Source organism: Biomphalaria glabrata, chromosome 3 (assembly GCF_947242115.1).
Source record: "Biomphalaria glabrata chromosome 3, xgBioGlab47.1, whole genome shotgun sequence".
NCBI classification, from domain to species: Eukaryota; Metazoa; Mollusca; class Gastropoda; family Planorbidae; genus Biomphalaria; species Biomphalaria glabrata.
This window is the reverse complement of record NC_074713.1, coordinates 11774296-11793908: the sequence shown is the minus strand read 5'-3', so window position 1 is coordinate 11793908 and position 19613 is coordinate 11774296. Positions and strand designations below refer to the sequence as shown.

At 35.6% G+C, this 19613-nt stretch overlaps 1 protein-coding gene across 1 annotated transcript in view; it reads right to left on the bottom strand.

Annotated features, from left to right (window-relative positions):
- LOC106074019 (trypsin-2-like) overlaps positions 1-19201 on the bottom strand; it is a 46372-nt gene extending 27171 nt beyond the window's left edge. The window contains exons 1-4 of the mRNA XM_056024277.1: positions 19123-19201; positions 7756-7807; positions 6159-6285; positions 3682-3794 (exon numbers count right to left, since the gene is read on the bottom strand). Coding sequence (XP_055880252.1) covers positions 3682-3794; positions 6159-6285; positions 7756-7807; positions 19123-19162 — 332 coding nt within the window. The 5' untranslated portion in view covers positions 19163-19201. The remainder of the gene's footprint in view (positions 1-3681; positions 3795-6158; positions 6286-7755; positions 7808-19122) is intronic.
- Positions 19202-19613: the final 412 nt, after the last annotated feature.

Here is a 19613-nt window from a genome sequence, read left to right as displayed (position 1 = left end):
AAACATGGCATTCTACGTGACCTGGCGCTTATGGGGCTTAAGGGACACCTCCCCCGTTTTGTGGAGGAATTCCTGAAAGATCGAAAATTTCAGGTCCGAGTGGGCAACTCCGCTTCTGACACTCATGACCAGGAAATGGGTGTACCCCAGGGCAGCATTCTGTCAGTCACCCTGTTCAACATTAAAATAAATAGCATCATAAATGCGCTGTCCCCTGGCATAGAGTGCTCTTTGTATGTTGATGACTTTGTCATTCTTACTTATGGGAAAAACATGAACACCTTAGAAAGGAAATTACAGTTATGTTTAAACAAAATTCAGGGTTGGGCAAACTATAATGGTTTCAAATTCTCTGACTCCAAAACAGTTAGTATGCATTTTTGTAATCTAAGGGGGCTCCACCCAGACCCTGAACTATTTATACACAAAAAGAAGATCCCTGTCGTGAAAACTACAAAATTTTTAGGCCTCACCTTAGATTCCAAATTTAATTTTCTCCCCCACATTAAGGAACTTAAGAAGAAATGCCAAAAGTCATTAAACATACTAAGAGTACTCAGCCATACGGACTGGGGAGCTGACAGAGATACCTTGCTGCTGCTCTATCGGAGTCTAATTCGATCCAAGCTAGACTACGGATCCATAATATATGGAGCAGCAAGGAAGTCGTACCTAAAAATACTGGAACCAATACAAAATGCTGCCCTGCGTCTCTGTCTCGGCGCGTTCCGTACATCACCTATCCCAAGTCTCCATGTGGAGGCTGGAGAACTCCCCATGGATATAAGAATGAAAAAGCTTGCAATGCAGTATATAGTCAAGCTAAAATCCAACCCCACAAACCCTGCTTTTGACTCCATATTTAACCCCACAGAGGTAGAATTATACAATCGAAGGCCTAACGTCATACAGCCGTTGGGCCTTCGAATGAGAGAACCCATCCAAAATTTAACCCCACCCATTGACCAAATCTCTAAAATAGAAACCCCTCAGAATCCTCCTTGGCTAATGAATAAACCTAAATTAAATTTATCCCTCCTTAATTTCAAAAAAGAAAATACAGACCCAAGCATACTACAAGTCCACTTTAGGGAACTGCAGGAGAGCTACGGAGATTGTGGCACCATCTACACAGACGGATCCAAAATGGAGGGAAAGGTCGCGTGTGCCTGCTCCTTTCGGAACAAAACAATCTCCCGTAGACTCCCCGATGGCTGCTCCATCTTTACGGCCGAATTGCACGCAATATTGCTTGCACTTATGGCCGTAAAAGCATCAGAAAGGAGTAAATTTATAATCTGCTCCGACTCCAAATCTGCATTGCAAGCTTTGGGGCGGATGAAGACTGACATCCCATTGGTACATAAGAGCCTGAAGCTGTTGGACCTAATAACAGCCGACCGTAGGGATGTCACCTTCATCTGGGTCCCCTCCCATGTTGGCATTGAGGGAAACGAAGCCGCAGACAGAGAAGCAAAGAGAGCCCTAAATCATGCGGTGTCAGGAACCCAAATTCCCTACTCGGACCTGAGACAAAGTATTGCCTCTGCCACCTATCGAGAGTGGCAGAACCGATGGGAGGCTGAGACTCACAGTAAACTCAGGCAGATTGTGGCGGATGTCAGGTGGCGGCCCACATCTAAGGGTCTGACAAGGCGTGGTAGCACAACCATGTCCAGACTTAGGATTGGCCACACCTACATCACGCACTCTTTTGTACTGAAGAGAGAGGAGCCCCCACTTTGCGAGTACTGTGACTCTCGCCTCACCGTGGAACATATCCTCGTTGATTGCCCCAGATACCAGGATGTCAGGGCGAAACATTTTAGAGCCACTAATCTAAAAACACTATTTAATAATGTCGACCCTGGGAAGGTACTGGGCTTTATTCGGGAAGTGGGGCTATCTACGAAGATCTGATTTCTGAATTTGTGAACATGCACTATTTACATTAGATTTTTACCAAATATTTAAATTTTTACTACCTTTACTATTTTAACTGTGAATAGACCTTAATTTTAATTATATGACTGTATAGAATCTGGCCCTTGTTGTTTAGAGAGAGAGTAGTCCTTAAGGGACTGCAGGCACGACATGGCCTAAATTGTGCCGATGTGCCTCAAATCAACAAATCAAATCAAATCAAATATATATATATATATATATATATATATATATATATATATATATATATATATAACAAAGCATCATAACAAATAACTGACCAGGTCTATGAGTATTATATTATCACCCTGAACTTCAGGGGACAAATCTAACTTGACGCCATATTATTTAAAATCTCATGAACTTGTATGTGTAATGAATAGGGTCTAGGCATGGCTATAGTCTACCATAGATGATAAAATTAAATATTTTAAATTATATATTGTGTATCTGTTTTTAAATTATGGGGTCTAGGCATGGCATATTAGATTATATCTGATATCTATTATTTTTATATTATATAACTATAACTAGTCTAGATTCTATACTAATATCTAAATAATAAGATTTGTGGTTGTCATGTCTAGAATTCTCAGTAGATTTGATATTTTGCTATAAAATATTTTTATATTGTGGAGTCTAAATCTAAACTGAATCTAGATCTAAAACTAGAAGACTAGTTGTCAAGATTTAACTAGACTAGCTTAGTAAGTAGATATATTTAGATCAGAGAAGAGTACTAGACCCTAGCCTCATTGGGCCTCTCTTATCAGCTTCAGACTTTTGAGACATTCTAGAGCTTTAACATGCGAGACTCAGTCCAATTCCAAGATCTACAAGTAGATTAAAGACACAAGAAGTCCTGATCAATTCAAATCAATCATTGCCAAAGTTTTAAAGGTTATAGAGATACAGACTTTATTTATTGATATACTCTACTAAATCTAACATCTATACTATAATATATAGAATATATATATAAGATCTAGAAAAAAAAACATCATTCAAGATAAAGATCTAGATCTACAATTGAGTAAGCACGAAAAAAGGGTTGTCCGAAGAAAACTGGCAGGACAAAGCAAAAGAATATCTTGATACCTTGTTACGAACAACTGCTGACCGCAAAAAGTTGGGGATTTTTTTACGCGGGACAGATGATAATGATGCAATGTACATAAAAAGTTTCCAGATTTTGTGTAAAATACCCAAATGATGAAGTACTGGAAACATCTATTGTTACGAAGTGGCCTTAAAAAAAAACTTTTTTGTGACGATCCCTTATTCAGACAATTTTATCTATCATATCAGTTAGTAAGAAAATGAATGAAGTTTTTACAGATCTAATAAAATATAGTGTGGGGAAGTTTAATGCTCAATGCAGATCAATCCGAATGGCTCGCCGAGTATATTTCTTCTTTGGCATCCTCATTGATTTCTCAAAAAGGTACGATGCGCAAAACAAAATGCTTGACGGCACTCCGATCATAAAATCTCAAAGCTGGTGTTCCATACTTTCATTAGTATATTTCCATGACTAACCTATTGTTGACGATATTTTATTTTTTATATTAATGTAAGTAAAATTCAAATTTAATTGACAAAAATAATAACCACACTAGTGATACTCTGAATATTTTAAAGAACTAATAAGAGATGATACATAATCTATTCATAAGCAAAAAAAATGAAATTAAAAAATGACACATATTTATTAATTAAATTAATAAAAAGATTTACCCATATACAACACAGGCGAAAGCTGTGATGATGTAGTATTCTCCCGCCAAATTCTTTATCAAAGCACCGCTGCAGAGGTGCTCATGTGGGTTATCTTGAAATCGAATACTGCACTGAAGAGGTTAAAATAGATAACATCATTTCATGCACAAAAGTTTCCCTTTTCAGAGCTTGCGTTCTATAGGATCATCTGTTTCTGTGACCAATGGCTAACCAGGATGTCATGTGACCATCACAACGACCAACCCCATTTACTTTACCCCAACTAATGTCCGGTACCCATTAGAGCTGAGGACTCAGAGGCGCCCAAAGATCGCATAATTAATACATCCCGGTCTTCACCAGGATTCAAACCCGGAACCTCGGTTCGGAAGCCAAGCGCTTTACATTACCACCGCAGAAGTGATGAGTTGGTGCCATGGTGTAACTGAAGCAATGAAGAGATAATTGACTTCATTTTAAAGTCAAATGCATGTTTTGTACTCCAATGTGCTGATTTCGTTAAAACTTGAAATATGAAAAACTTTACTGCATTTCTGCTTGTTTAAAGCGTGTTTGTGTTAAACAAAGAAGATGTCTATGATTATTGTAACTAGATCTGTAACAATAAATTCTTTACAAACAATGAAAAATTAGATGTCTGCACTAAAATCTATCATCTTTAACGGGTTAATTTAAAAGTTGGATTCTTTTATTAAAAAGTTTCTCTCAACATATGACGTTACAAGGTGAAAGAACAACAGACATAAACACTTTCAATCTCTATCTCTATATATAATAATCTTCATGGCTCAACAGTTTGGACGAGAAAAATAAGTGAAGGAAAGATCACTCTTTTATTTCTGTGAATAGAGTTACGCCACGAAAAAAAAAACAAGAGGGGGGAGAACAAGTAGTATTCACCCGTCACAAAATAGCAGGGCTGGACCGTTGTGAGTTTGAGTTTAGAGTTTTTAGTGACCAAGAAAGATCAAATAATTTTTTTTAATTTCTACCTTACGAAATAAAGAGAAGGGGAAACAAGTTACCTAAACTGTAGTATCTATCGAGGCGACAGAGAGCACGGCTCAGAAAACAAAGAGGTGTGTGGGAGGAGAACAAGAAATCTTTCTCTTTATACATGCTATACACTTGACTTCATGTATGTGTGTATTTTATTACACACTTCAATATCTGGTGTCATTAAAATAGTTGATTATTTTTCTGTAGCTTTGTTTTGATTTTGCTCCTTCGTATTGTCTTTCCTTTCCTAACCATGGTCACCGCTTCACATATATTTCGTGGAGTCAACAGGTCTCTCAATGTAGACGAAATTCTTGCATTAGGTAACTATTTATTTTTATCAGTTGCATATTTCTGGAAAAATGTCATCGACAAAACTGTTGCTCTCGAATTTCGCAAGTTGGCTCTCTTCGTCCTGCGGGAGGCTGGGACTAGGAAGTAAACTTTCATCAACTCTAAAGGAACACCCGAAACATGTAAAATATTTTACAAACAAAAATTTTACAAACACTAAATAGCAGCGCCGGACTTAACCGTTGTGACCAAGAAGTCATGGAAAGAGAACAAGTAAACAATTATATGTATTTTACCGTCACTAAATAACAGGGCTGGACTTAACCATTATTGGGCCCTATGCGAAACGGATTTCGCGGGTCCAAGTTTGGGTAGGGAAGCGGGTAATAAGTGAAATTTAAGAGTTTGTATTAGAAAATAAATTCGTCTATGTATTTTATTCATTAATACTATGAATAGAATTACTTTACGAAACTTGCGTATAGCAAAGTCATACAGTATATCATAATAATTCTGTCTTCTACATAGATCACGCTCGAAAGAAAGAAATTTTAATTGTTTCAATAAATCTTTGAAAATTGTTGACCTCTAGTAATTCTTCTTTAGCTTGATGCGCCAGAAGCTTCTTTCACCAAATTACACAATTATGGCATAATGCTGCGCGTAAAATTTGCGTTTTCCATTTTGAATGACACCCCAAAATGACGACTTTTTATCTATATATTTCCCGAAATTTTTTTCTGAGTTTTCAAAAGATTTTCAGAGATTTCCAGGACTTTTTCGTATATTTTGCAATTTCAGGAGATTTTGAGGAGCTCCTGGTAAATGAAGAGAACGAGGGAATTCTTTTATAAGTTATAAAATGGTTTAATTTAATAATTTATACGCCTAGAATTAGCGCGTGTCCTATGAAAGTGCGGTGTCCACTGCGGTCGCATAGGTTGGAGTGGCCTAAGGCCGGCCCTGCAAAAAATCGGCGCATGCTACGCCGCCGGTCGTCTAGTATCGTTATAAAACAAGTCCATCTTTCTTTAATGCCATCACTTCAGTACTCTAATTATTCTTGTTTTCCTTGCTCAATTATTTAACCCCTTTCATTTTTAACCTTAAACAATTTCAGATTCTCCCCCCCCCTTTTTTTTTTTCAATTTATACTAACGCTAGAACTGCCTAGAACTCACAAGAGATGGGTGAGAGTGAGGAATAGCTTCTTGTACATCGTCGGTTATCTGTGCTACCTCTAGGACTCCGTTGCCTGTGGCTAGTGGTCGTTGTCCACAACAAAAGTAATCTATCTTATTCTCAGGGCTGAAAAAAATAATGATATGTAGTGTTATCATACGATGCGTTCAATAAGGCACTTCGTGAATTAAATATGGACTTAAGACACTGTAAGGTGTATTAATTTAAGACAGTGAAATGTGTTTAGGAATTACACACTTAAACGTGTAATTAGACTATGATTAGCTGCCTAGTCGGATGGTATGCGCTCCGAACTGTCGACTTAATAGCCCAAGGTTCACGCTCTTCTCGTTTCCATCTTATAGCCTCTTTCTGGAAGCTCGATTAAGAACGTAATAATTATCTTTTCTGAACTAATGTTTAAAATTTACATGTCAAAGTGGAAGAAATAAAGAAATTTGATAGGTATTGCTATAATACAATGTCTGTACATGTTACACATTATATATTGTGTTTAATTACTTTCTGTTTAGCATGGCACGTCGTTTAGCTAAAAGAAGGAGAAGGCGGATCTTGACTAGGGAACTGCTGTTCGCCGACGATGCGGCACTCAAAGCTCATTTACATGATGGACTATAAAAACTAGTAAATGATTTGGCAGCTGCTTGTCATAAATTTAGCCTAGCAACAAGCCTCCCAAGACCTAAATCCTGGCACAAGATGTTGAAACCATGATACATATTGGACATCACACACTTACGGTGGTGTAGAAATTCCCCTAATTAGACACTAAACTGACAGATAAAAAAGGAAAGGCTTCTGCAGTAATGGCATTACTCTCGAAGCGCGTCTTGGAAAAATCTAAATTGACTACGTAAACCAAAATCCTGTTATTTAAAGCCTATTTTGTAAGCAATCCTAATGGCAGAGAGAGTAGGTTAACATACATGTGTCAAAAGCATAGATTAAATAGCTTTCACTTACACAATGTGCACCTCCGTGCCTAGAGTGATGGCGCCAACCAGAACGTTTTGAAACTGGCCAATATACACTCATCTATGCTCTTTTGACATAGAAAAGACTAAGCTGGCTTGGACATGTCACTTAATAGAAGAATCTCCAAATTCATCCTATTTGCTGAATATGTGCAGGGAATCAAGAGCAGCCCATGAATAACCTATAGAGATGTCTGCAAGACATGAGAACTATAGGCATTAACAGAAGTATGTGGGAGTAGATAGACCAAGAAAGGACAGTTTGGAGACAGACTGTGGTGCTGGTACAAACCTTGCCGAGAGCAAAATAAATGAAAGGTCCTTAGTCAAGAGAAGGATTATGAAAGCTGCGTTATCAGCTAGCCCTAAAACAGATACATATACATACAGTTTAGTGGGGCAACCCCGCGATAAAGAGAATAATTTTTTACATGTAAACATTTTATTGTGACCCTGGCATGACACTCGCCCAGGGACCCTCAAACTGCTAAGGCTGCCTTTGATTGAACTTAGGTTCTTTTGTTTCACTAAGTATTTTGTGGACAATTCAATGTGCATATTTTCTGGATAAAAACAATAATATAATAAAATTAAAAATTACATTCTTATTAGTGTTGTCGATTTCTTCTTTCTTGCCAAAGGTTCGGCATAGGCTGCAATCAAAATATCAAAATCAAAGTTATAAATAGCACTGCATAACCATATATACTTATATACTAACATATTTACCAGAGCAAAAACAGCAATAATATATGTCTAAGGTATGATGTTATCTATCTATATATATATATAACACTACTTCCCTCAACAGTTTGGTCAAGCAAGAAGTAAAGGAAAGATTACTCTCTTATTTCTACGGATAGTCGAAAAAACAAGAGGCGGGGTGGGGGTCAGAACACGTATGCACAGGTTGCTAAGGATTGCTGCGCGCTGGACTGTCAAACCCTGCCCGCTCCCACCCCCTTCGTCCTGCGGGAGGTTTGGACTAGGAAGTAAACTATCGTCAACACTAAAGGAATATCCAAAACATGTAAAACCTTTTACAAACACTAAATAGCAGGGCCGGACTTAACCATTGTGGGGCTTTAGACGAAACAGATATCGCGGGGCTAAGTTTGGGTAGGGAAGCTAATAAATAAAATTTAAGAGTGTGTATTAGAAAATAATTCGTCTATGCATTTTATTCATTCTTTACTAAGTACAGATTGGCTCATTCAGTATAACAAAAAAAAAATCTATTTCTTACATAGATCATGCCCAATAGCAAGAATTACCAAATGTTTCAATCTATCTACGAGAATAATTGACATTAAGTAATTCTTTATTAGTTTGAGAGGCGAGGAGCTTCTTTCATCAAATTACACAATTCTTGCTGATGCATAATGCCTCGCGTAAGATTGGCGTTTTCTATATTGAATGACACCCCAAAATGAAAATTTTTGTGCATATCGTATATATTGTGTATATTTTAAGGACTTTTTCGTATATTTTGCGATTTCGGGAGATTTCCAGGAGCTCCTTGTAAATCGGTCACATAGGTTGCAGTAGCCCTGCGAAATAGCGGCGTATGCCGGTCGACTAGTATTAAATAATAAGTTTCGTAAATATGTATTTAATTGTGTAAATTACTAATATCTCCCCTCCACAATTTTTATTTTGGTCCAAAGAATCTATCAATCCTCCTTGAACCCACCACTACGTGACGAGTTTCTTATACTTTTGATGAATAGTTACCATTTATAATATATGAATTTGATGAACACGAAACTGTCAGCCAATATTGATTTCTATACCTACACCTTAAAACCGTTACTATTCAAATAATGTAATTGATAAAATTTATCATGGTCGACATCTACTATACAAAGTAGCGTCAATAGTTTCGGGGGTGACACCTAACTGAAAAAAAGTACTTTTGCTGTAGAAGACTTAAAAAAATAAATGCCTGTAGCTAGATGACAATCCAACAAGCTTATGTACGTTTATAAATTGAGCTAGACAATAGGGAGCCCGGCTGCTCTGCGTAACTGTAAGGGTCGTCAAAATGGGTATCGACACTTTTTATAAATATCCACTTAAATGATTTCCAAGTTATTTGAGAGATTTACTGGGACAAGACTGCTTTTCTGACTTGGTATTTCTTAGCATAAAGAACTAGCTGGTCGATACAATTAACTTTGATAATGTTATTGGTATCTTTGCGAGGGCAAAATCACGAGAAATACTTAAATGAGATTCTCGTTACATATTGTTAATTTGTCAACTTCGTTTACATTATACGTAAGTTTTGAACTGGTGACTGATATTTTAAATGTAAGACGCTAGGAGAAAGAATTTCTGAAGCTTGTCATGGGTATAAACTTTTCTCACAGGGGGGCCCGTACCCCGATGGTGGAAATTCTAGCGATCCTCCTTAATCCCTTGCTGGCAGGAGGCCAATCTGCTTTCCACTCCTGACTCTCTATAAAAAAACTTTTCTCCTATATAAACAAAACTTAAAAGTATGAACAAAACACTATATCTTAAAAAAAAAAAGAAAACTATAAAAAATCTGTAATAAAAAAAGCAAAGCTTATATAAAAAGGAAGAGCTCCGTCATTCAACAACCAACGAAATAACCATAACGATTATTCATTGTGTAAATTTGCAAAGAAAAAAAACGGAATGTTTTTAAAAAAATGTTATTCTTTCAATTTAAGGCTATGTTTTCAAAACCTTTCCGGACCCACAGAGGAAGTCTATAGCACTCTTTTAGATCATCTAGTGGTTGGGGGTGGGAAGGACTACAAAATATATCGTATTTGCGTTTTAGAATTTTGTATTTCTTATTTTAAAAGTAAGACATGTTTAAGAAATTGAATAATTAATTTAAGCTTCACAAGTTAGCAACACGATTGGTTCAAAGGTTTATTTTTTAAAGACATTTCAACATTATCATTGGATCTAATGCCTTCTTTTGGTCACGTGGACACATTTCTCCATAGTAAACACAAATCCGCTAGAAGATGCCTAGCAAAATACTAGGATGACATTAGCGAGGATCAGGACCATTACAAACTTAAAGTTCTAAACTCTCTGCAAGGCCGCCAAGCTATGGGGGCAGTGAATGTAAGTTTGTATTTAGGTCTTGGTGGGTTTGTAATAAAATTTGCACTGTGTGAAACACTTGTCTTTGAAGAATAATAAAGAAAACATGCACAGTTGAGGTTAAGTCTTTTTCAAGTTCTAATAATCTAATCTTTCAATATGTTATGGCTAGTGAGAAACTCTCATAAATAACAAAATTTAAACAAAAGAACCAACACTCAAAACTTTTTTTTAACAATCAAAAAATGTTAAGTTGCTCAAGCGAAAATACAAAAGAACTTTCAAGTAATAAATATAAATGTTTGGAGAACAAATTATAGTGTGTGTGTGTGAAAGGGGCACCGACCCTAGTAACGCCACTGACTATTCGATCAAAGAATTCCATTTTTACGTGCCGATTTTCGAATTTTCATTATCTTGCGTTGTTTTTGTGCAGAGTACTTTCACATAGCCTAAATGATGTTTTAAGTTTTTCAGTTAGATTGACTAAATGTCTGAAAAGAGTGTCAATATTAACACGTGTCAAACTTAGCCAATCACATTAACTAACATTCCCTTGTTCATTTGTATTGCCAACGGGACTGCTGGTATACACACACACACACACACACACACACACACATATATACATATATATATATATATATATATATATATATATATATATATATATATATATATATATATATAATGAAACTTTCAGAGCTGGCACCGTTGAATTGCACTGTACCCATCATATTTTGGTGGAAGCTTGGGTGGACAGCCTATTATCTGTAAAATTTTAAAGAGGCCATCTCTGCTAACAAGATCGAAGGCCTTTGTCAGGTCAATAAACGCAATAAACAAAGGCATATTTTGTTCTCTGCACTTTTCCTGGAGTTGGCGGATGGAGAAGATCATGTCAATCGCGGATCTCCCTAAGCGAAAGCCGCATTGTGATTCTGGATAAACCCGATCAGCGAGTTTTTGTAGCCTGGGAAGTATCACTCGAGCAAAGACTTTGCCTACAAAACTTAGGAGGGAGATTCCCCTGTAATTTTTGCAGTCGCTTCTGTCACCTTTGTTCTTATACAGTGTAATACCGAAACAAAAGCCACCCTAACCTGCGCTATCTGTGGACGGAAGTGTCTCTTCCAAATAGGGCTCCACAGCCACATGAGGAAGTGTGCTCTGAGATGATCCATAGTCGTTCTACGTACGACAGAAGAAGGCCAATGAATATATATATATATATATATATATATATATATATATATATATATATATATATATATATATATATATATATATATATATATATATATATATATATATATGTGTGTGTGTGTGTGTGTGTATGTGTGTGTATGCGTGCGTGCGTGCGTGCGTGCTTGCGTGTGTGTGTGTGTGTGTACTGTAATAACTAAAGGGAGCCAACTCAACGAGGACATGATGTTTATTAATCACAGGATATCACAAATACATGTAGAGCAAGATGTCTTGATCAAAACATCTTTACATCAGCTCTCTCACTAGGGCGGAAATCGTTCTTTTCTTCCTGATGTTGACATCTTTCTTAGTCGTCTATCATAGTGTGCACCTTCTAGCTTAGATGTCTGTGCGCAAGGCAGAGTTATAACATTGCCCCCCTTCTTAGAACTTTTCGTCCCGAAAAGAAACAGTGCAGTGGAGTTGACAATTGAGGTGGAGGCCGATCGGTGGGAACTACAGACGGTCATCTGCACAGTTTTCCGCAGCCGACGCTTTCTCTACTTCCAGTTGGCCAGTCTACGCTTGAGACGATATCATGGTCGCTGCTTCGACCTCATGACGATAGTCGCTGATGCCAGCCAACTTAAACAGGGAGAGTTAGTGGAGGTCGGGGTTGCCAGCCACTTAACACAAATAGAGGTTGTGGTGATCATTTTAGATTCCAGGATTGTTGTTCTAAAACGCTGAGTCAGCGGACCTTTTTCATGAACGTCTCGTGACACAGTTAAAGGCCCACTGGTAGCCATGGTTTTAAGCATATAGTCTTTCTTAGCCTCATCTGTAAGGTACGCCCATGAAGCATCCTTGTAATGTTCATCCATCACTACATCAGGTTTCAATGGAATTAATTCACCACCGTTCAAGTCACTCTCACTGATGTGGGCAGATGTACAAATTTCTGTTAAGTTCAGATCTTGTAGCTGGGTTTCTTGGCATGGGCACTGTCCCCGCTGGGCCCCGCATGTACAGTTCATGTCAATCGCTTGAATGCAGTTGTTAAGCATCGAGTTCTCTCAAATGTCCCTGTCAATGTCACACTCATGTTTCTGTCTTGGCCATTGTTGGGGCCCGTATTCACATTTTCACACGACGACATTCAAGACAAGGAATCAGAAACGGTCTTGAGGCTTTCATGGTTTAAGTTCTCATAAAAGGCACTGACAGATAAACAGAGGTCTTTAAGGTCCATAGTAACAGTCTTGGACGCAGACCCCCAAGTTTGTCTTGATCTGTCCCCTGCGTCTTCGTCACTGCTGTTGGTGCAGCCACAGTCCTGACCATGCAACTTCTTCACTATATCACAGTGCGCACCTTCTAGCTTAGATGGCGGTGCGCATGGCAGAGTTATAACAAAATATAAAGTGATTGGAACTAAACTAACTTTTAAAAGTTAAACTAAAAGTAGGTTTCAACTAAAATAAAGTAGTTAAACTATAAGTTTATCATGAATTTCAAAATGTAGGTAAACTAAACTAAAGAAAATTAATTAAACTTATTATAACTTTTTTGGGGGTGGGGGGTGGGGGGAGGTGAGGTTGAACTAGACCTATATAGATATAATCACCCGACTGTATTCCTACTGTTTGATCTTATTCTTTTAACATTGTAGAAATATTTATCCATAATAAAATCAGTATTAAGAAATATGTTTTTTTATATAAACGTTAGTGCACAATAAAATAAAATAAAAAAGATGTCTAAATAAATATGTGTGCTTGTATTTTGGCCTTGAATTTAAACTTTTAGAAAAGAATGGTACTCTTTTATTTTAATTAAAACAACTTATTATAGAACGGAAAATCTTACTTGTACCGGTAAAGCTTAAAATCTCATTAAATAATATAAATATAAATTTCAAATTTCAAACTAACCATGCCGATGTGCTATTTTCTTGTCTGACCAATAAAAATACAACTAACACTATTGCATATTACCGTTTAACCCGCAAGGGGAAAAAACAGGGTGGTCTTGTAATTACGAACTGCACACTCAATAGGCCTGCACTTTATAGACCTACGCGTGAATGGTATCTGGTCAGGTTGTTAAAATCAGTCGGACACACCGTCTATTTACTTTCTTGGCAGGGAGGGTGTGTAACTATTTCCGTGTAAAGAAAGATCTACGAATAGCCAGTGTGCTATTTTCTTAATTCGTCTGACAATTTCACATAAAGCTAACACTATTGCATAACGCATAATGAAAACTTGCAGTGTAGTCTACAAATGTACAGTACACTAGGCCTACATGTGTATGTGTCTAGCTGACCAGGTTGTTACAATCGGTTGGACACGGAGTTTATTTACTTTATGGTCAGGTAGGGTGTAGATTAATTTTTTTTCTAGAGTTGGTTATATTTTTAGATGGGCATAGCTGTCGATTTAGACTTAAATCTTAATAATAAGTCTTTAGCAGGGCCGGTCTTACAGATTGCGGGGCCCTATGCGAAACGGATTCCGCGGGGCCTAGTCTGGATAGGGATAAGGATAACAAGTGAACATTAAGATTCTTTTGTTTGAAAATAAATACGTCTTTACATTTTATTCATATTTTAGGCTACTAAGAACAAAATCAAGGTCAAATTAACTTGACGAGCCATCTACAGAGGATAGTTTTCCAACAAAAAGCCTATAAACATTCAAAACTGCCTTTTAGATTTACTATCGACTAGCAAAATATCGCTTTTGATTTTGTTTAAAGAGATCGAGATAGATTTAGATCTGTATTTATATGCCATTGACTATTAAAGTCAATTAAGTATTGGAACTTCTTGTTTTGATTAAAAATTGCCTTTTTATTAAAGGAAAGCTGACATTGCCGGGTTTTTTTTAAATCGCGAGTAGGATTGACGTTTTCCATACTGAATGACACTCCAAAATGACAATTTTGTATTTCAGGACATTTTTATGAGTTTTCAGGATATTTAATAATTTCAGGAGATTTTCAGGAGCTCAGGGAAAATCAGGAGGCAGCGGAAACCCTGTTATGTTGAAATGGTTTAATTTAATAATTTACAACTAGAGTTAGCGCGGGGCCTATGAACGTGCGGGGCCCACTGCGGCCGCATAGGTTGCAGTGGCCTAAGGCCGGCCCTGGTCTTTAGACTATAAAAAGGGTGTACTTAAATTATTGTTTGCCGAAATAAATTGATGAAAACCACTAAATATTGACCAAACTAATCAGAGTCCACTAGAAACAGAAATTAAACACCTCCAAAAGGCTCACAAAAATTTTTCGGAACAATCCCTTTCATAATATTGCATACAAACTTTTTGGCAAATAATGTTTAACATTAAATAATACTGCTACTTTCAGTTACAAATATTGACTCCCATAACTTCTACCAGCATCTTATTTAGCCTCTTCAAATGCAGACTGGCTAAATAGTTGTTAACTGCATCATTTTTTTGATAATCAAAGTTATTGATATCACATCACCAGAAAACAGGGATGTGTGTATCAACTATGAGTTAGTAACTAAAAAAGTTAACTAGTTTCTAGCTTTTTAGTTAAGTTCTGCCCAATACTCCCTCTCTCTCTCTCTCTCTCTCTCTCTCTCTCTCTCTCTCTCTCTATATATATATATATATATATATATATATATATATATATATATATATCATGGGCGTAGCCAGGGGGGGAGGGGGTTTGGAGTTCAAACCCCCCCACTCCCCCAAAATGAAATCCTCCCCCTTCGGGAGGGAGTCGGATTTTAATGACTGATTTTTTGCTTTGATTTTGTTTATTTTAGGTGAGTTTTTAATACTAAACCATCACTTGCCCCAGCACAACCAAAGGGGTTTTGAGTTTAAAACCCCCTACCAGGGGGGTTCGAGTTTAAAAACCCCTACCAGGGGGGTTCGAGTTTAAAACCCCTACCAGAGGGGTTCGAGTTTAAAAAAACCCTTCCAGGGGTTTTGAATTTAAAACCCCCTACCAGGGGTTTTGAGTTTTAAACCCTCTACCTGGGGTTTTTGTAGTTAACTCCCCCTCTTCTATAAAACAAAACAAAAAAAAAATGCAAACGAAAATCCCCTAATTCCAAGAGCACAGTTAAGGATTTTAAAACCCCCTCTAAAATTTACGATAAACCCCCTCTTCAATAAAAAAAAAAGAAGCTAATTACGCACTCAAAATGTTATGAGCGTAGCTAAATGGGTTTTGACTCAGATTTGAGTTTAAACCCCACTTCAGCGGGATTTGAAGGTAAAAAATACCTCTTTAATAATAAAAACAAAGCAAATTATACACTCAAAATGTTATGAGTGTAGTCAAAGGGGTTTTGAGTTTAAACTCCCCTCCAGTGGAGCTTGAAGCTAAAATGTACCTCTTCAATATAAATAAAAGCAAATTACTCACGCTAAAATATATGAGCGTAGCCAAAGGTGTTTTGAAATTAAACCCCCCGCCAGGGGGGATCGAGGATAAAAAATACAACTTCAGTGTAAGAAAAACAAGATTACAAAGAGAGTTTGTGTTACACAAACTCAGAGGCGGCCGCCGTCGAAGTCGGATCCCTGTCGGATCTGCATATTCGCAAATAATATTCAAGAGGTGATTTAATTTTGATGGTCAAAAGTAATAATGTTTCAAAGATTCATTCGCCGTAAGTTTAAATTTAATTTAAATAAAAAATAGTAGATTAGTTTTAGTATATTAAAACATTACAATATTGATCAAAACGTTTGGAAATGAAAATCTACACTTTTTTTTTACACTTTAAGTTTAGAAATTGAAATTCTACATCTTAATCTAGTCTATTTTAGTCTAAACTAGATCTAGAAATTCTAGATATAGACTCTAAAATAATTTTAATTAAAATATAAATCCAGATCTAGATATACTGTAATAAAAATCTAGATCTAGTTTAAAAAATCTAGATTAGATTTAAATCAAGATATCATTCCTTTTTTAAACGCGAGTCACATAACGAGGCTTAATAAACATTACTATACCGAGTTCTTTTTTCATTTCATTTGAAGAATTAATTCCAAATAACGTCAGAGGAAAAAAAAACCACTACGTCACACGGCCTAGCTAGACTAAAAATCGCCTTCATCGATACGAGCCATTTATCGAGTGTTCATTGACTTTAGTGCACCGAGTGCGTTCTTTAAGCATTTCATTTAAAGAATTCATTCCATCTGACGTCAAAGGAAAAAAAAAACACTACGTCACACGGCCTAGCTAGAATAAAAATCACCTTCATCATTACGAGCCATTTATCGAGTGTTCATAGACATTGGTGCACCGAGTGCGTTCTTTTACCATTTCTTTTAAAGAATTCATTCCATATGACGTCAAAGGAAAAAAAAAACACTACGTCACACGGCTTAGTTGGACTAAAATATGTTTTTATTAATACAAGCAATTTTTCGAGTGTTCATAGACATTGGTGCACCGAGTGCGTTCTTTTAACATTACATTTAAAGAGTCCATTCATATGACGTCAAAGAAAAAAAATTCCATTACCTCACAATAGGCTAGTACCGGTACCATAAAAAAATGTCTTTATTTACACGAGATATTTAACGAGGCTTCATAGACATTGGTGCACTGAGTTCTAATAGAATTTATTTAAAAAGGATCAAAGCCACATTGTTTTTGCGTTTAGTCTGTCAGTCGGTCTGTCCGTTATCTTGATATAAAAAAAAACAAACTAAAAGTTATTAAAAATTGATTAACCTTTATTCAACGTTTCAAAACATCGCAATAATTTTTAGGTATGAACACAATTGAAAAGTTTATATAATAGATTGTTTCGGATGTTTGTATAAATAGTAAAAGAAAAAGAGAATTTCAGATAAATGAAATACCGTTAATTAAATTTTTTGGATGGTCTCGTATAAAAATTAGATGTACTACAGCCATGTGGAGAGATTTTCATACCTTACTTTGGTGTTTGGATTCTGTTTTCCTTAAAAATCGGAACATAATATTAACGATAATTAGATTTTTTAATGTTTTAGGTAGAAAGTTAAATGTACTGTAAGAGAGTAGTGAGTTAAAATATTTTTCATAAAAATCCGTAAAAACATTATTTCGTAAATGAGAAGATTATTTGTTTATGAATTAGAAGAGGGAGTTCAAACAATTAGTTGGCGTTAGTAGATTTTTAAATAAATTCGGAAATTTCTGGCGACGATTTTTAAGTAACAAAATCCGGAACTTTCTTTATCGATTACAAAACTTCTATGTTATGTTTTAGCAAAAAAATTTAATGTCTAAAAAGTAATTTTCAGTAATCAATTCTAGTAAATTACTTTTTTTTAAAGCCCTGAACAACTTATTGTCGATATTTTTAAAATTTGTTTAAAGATGAAAATAAGGAACAATTTGATATTGATAACCAAATTATAGTGACGCATTGTCAAAAAATATAAGTGTAATATTAGTAAATTATACGATTTCAAACAATCATTAGGCATAATTCATGTTTTATAAAACAATATCCGGAATATTTTTACAATTAATGAAATATAAGTCAGTATAGAGATTTTGATTTAGCATTAATATGCTATTTACATAAAAAACGGAACAACATATTATTGATAATGTGTTTTTGCAACGTTTAAGCATGGAAATTAAATGTAATATAAATTAGAAGAGCAAACAAACATTTGTTGGGGTTGATTAGTTTTGCACAAAAAAATCGGGAACAATCAATTTTTAGATACTTAAAACTATTGAGATGTTACGGGAGGAACATTAAAGTGTAAATCAGATTTTCAATAGCTTTTAGAGTTCTAGTTTTTTTAATCTAATCGTGACGGACAGACCGACCAACAGACAAAACGCACAAAAATAATCTTCTTTTATTCGGATGGGGGCACTAAACAAAAAATAAATAAAATCTGATTTTTTTTTAAAGTTTAAGGAATTGGTTTAGCACCTGGTCATGTAGCGACGTTACGCTACTGCACGAAAATCGCTGCATAAAAAGTCCATTAAAAAAAATGTGCGTGATATTTACATACAAAATGCATTATTAGCCTTTATAAACAAACAAAAATATTTTCTTTTAATTTTAGCAGCTAGTTGACCAGAAAAAACATCTTTAACTATTATTTATATTTGTTGTAAACGTTTCCTGTACATTTTTAAAATATATTTGACTTAGTGATACTGAAAATACACAAAAATTGTCCATCTTTGTTAGTATATTGTAACATTGCCTCCCTTACATTTACGTAATTGTTTTAGAATTGGTGTATTTTTATGAAAAAATCGCTTGCATAATTAATTTTATAAATTAAACGGTTTGCTTTTAGAAAACCAAAAGTAGCCGTTGCACCTAAACTTTTCAAGCCGCATTTAATGATGAAATAATATTTTTCATATCTCTTCTAGTTTTCAAGATCTGAGTGTGACAGACGGACAGACGGACAGACGGACATTTTGCACAAACCTAATAGCGGCTTTTTCCCCTTACGGGGGCCGCTAAAAAAGCAAATTACAAATCATCTTTGCAAGAAATGTTTCCTTAATTAATGAAAGATTAATACCTTATTATTTGGTTGTTGTTTTTTTTATTGTACGTACATTTGGGATATATTACTCTGAATAATGTATATTTCTACAATGAATGTAAATGTATATCTACAATGACATGATAGAAAAATAAAATGCTTACATATAGCCCAGACCAAGACAAAACTTAATACAAGACGCATGGTAGATCTTTTGACACAGAGAGACAGTCAGCTCTGGACAGTTGTTCGGTTTTATATCTAAGTCACCAGGGATTACATTATACATTAGTGTGGACCCTGGGCATAATTTCGAAATTTTAATTTTGAGGTTACATTTTTTTACAAAGCATGTATCAACTCACTCTGTCTGTCTGTCTAGTAAAAAGTGTGTACACATTATTTCTCCCACATTCATTCTTGGATTAACTTAAAACCTCGCACAATTATTCATTGGCATAGACAAGACATGAACCAATAAAAAAGTATTGGTAATTATTTACTTTGTTTGATGCCAACCTAGAAAACTTATCGTTCAGTATTCAAATGTATGGCTACATTAATTGTGTTTAGTCCCCTTAAATAATTGTTAACGCTGTTTCTCCTTCACACTTTTTTCAATTAAGTTGTTCCTAAAATAAATATTTATTAAACC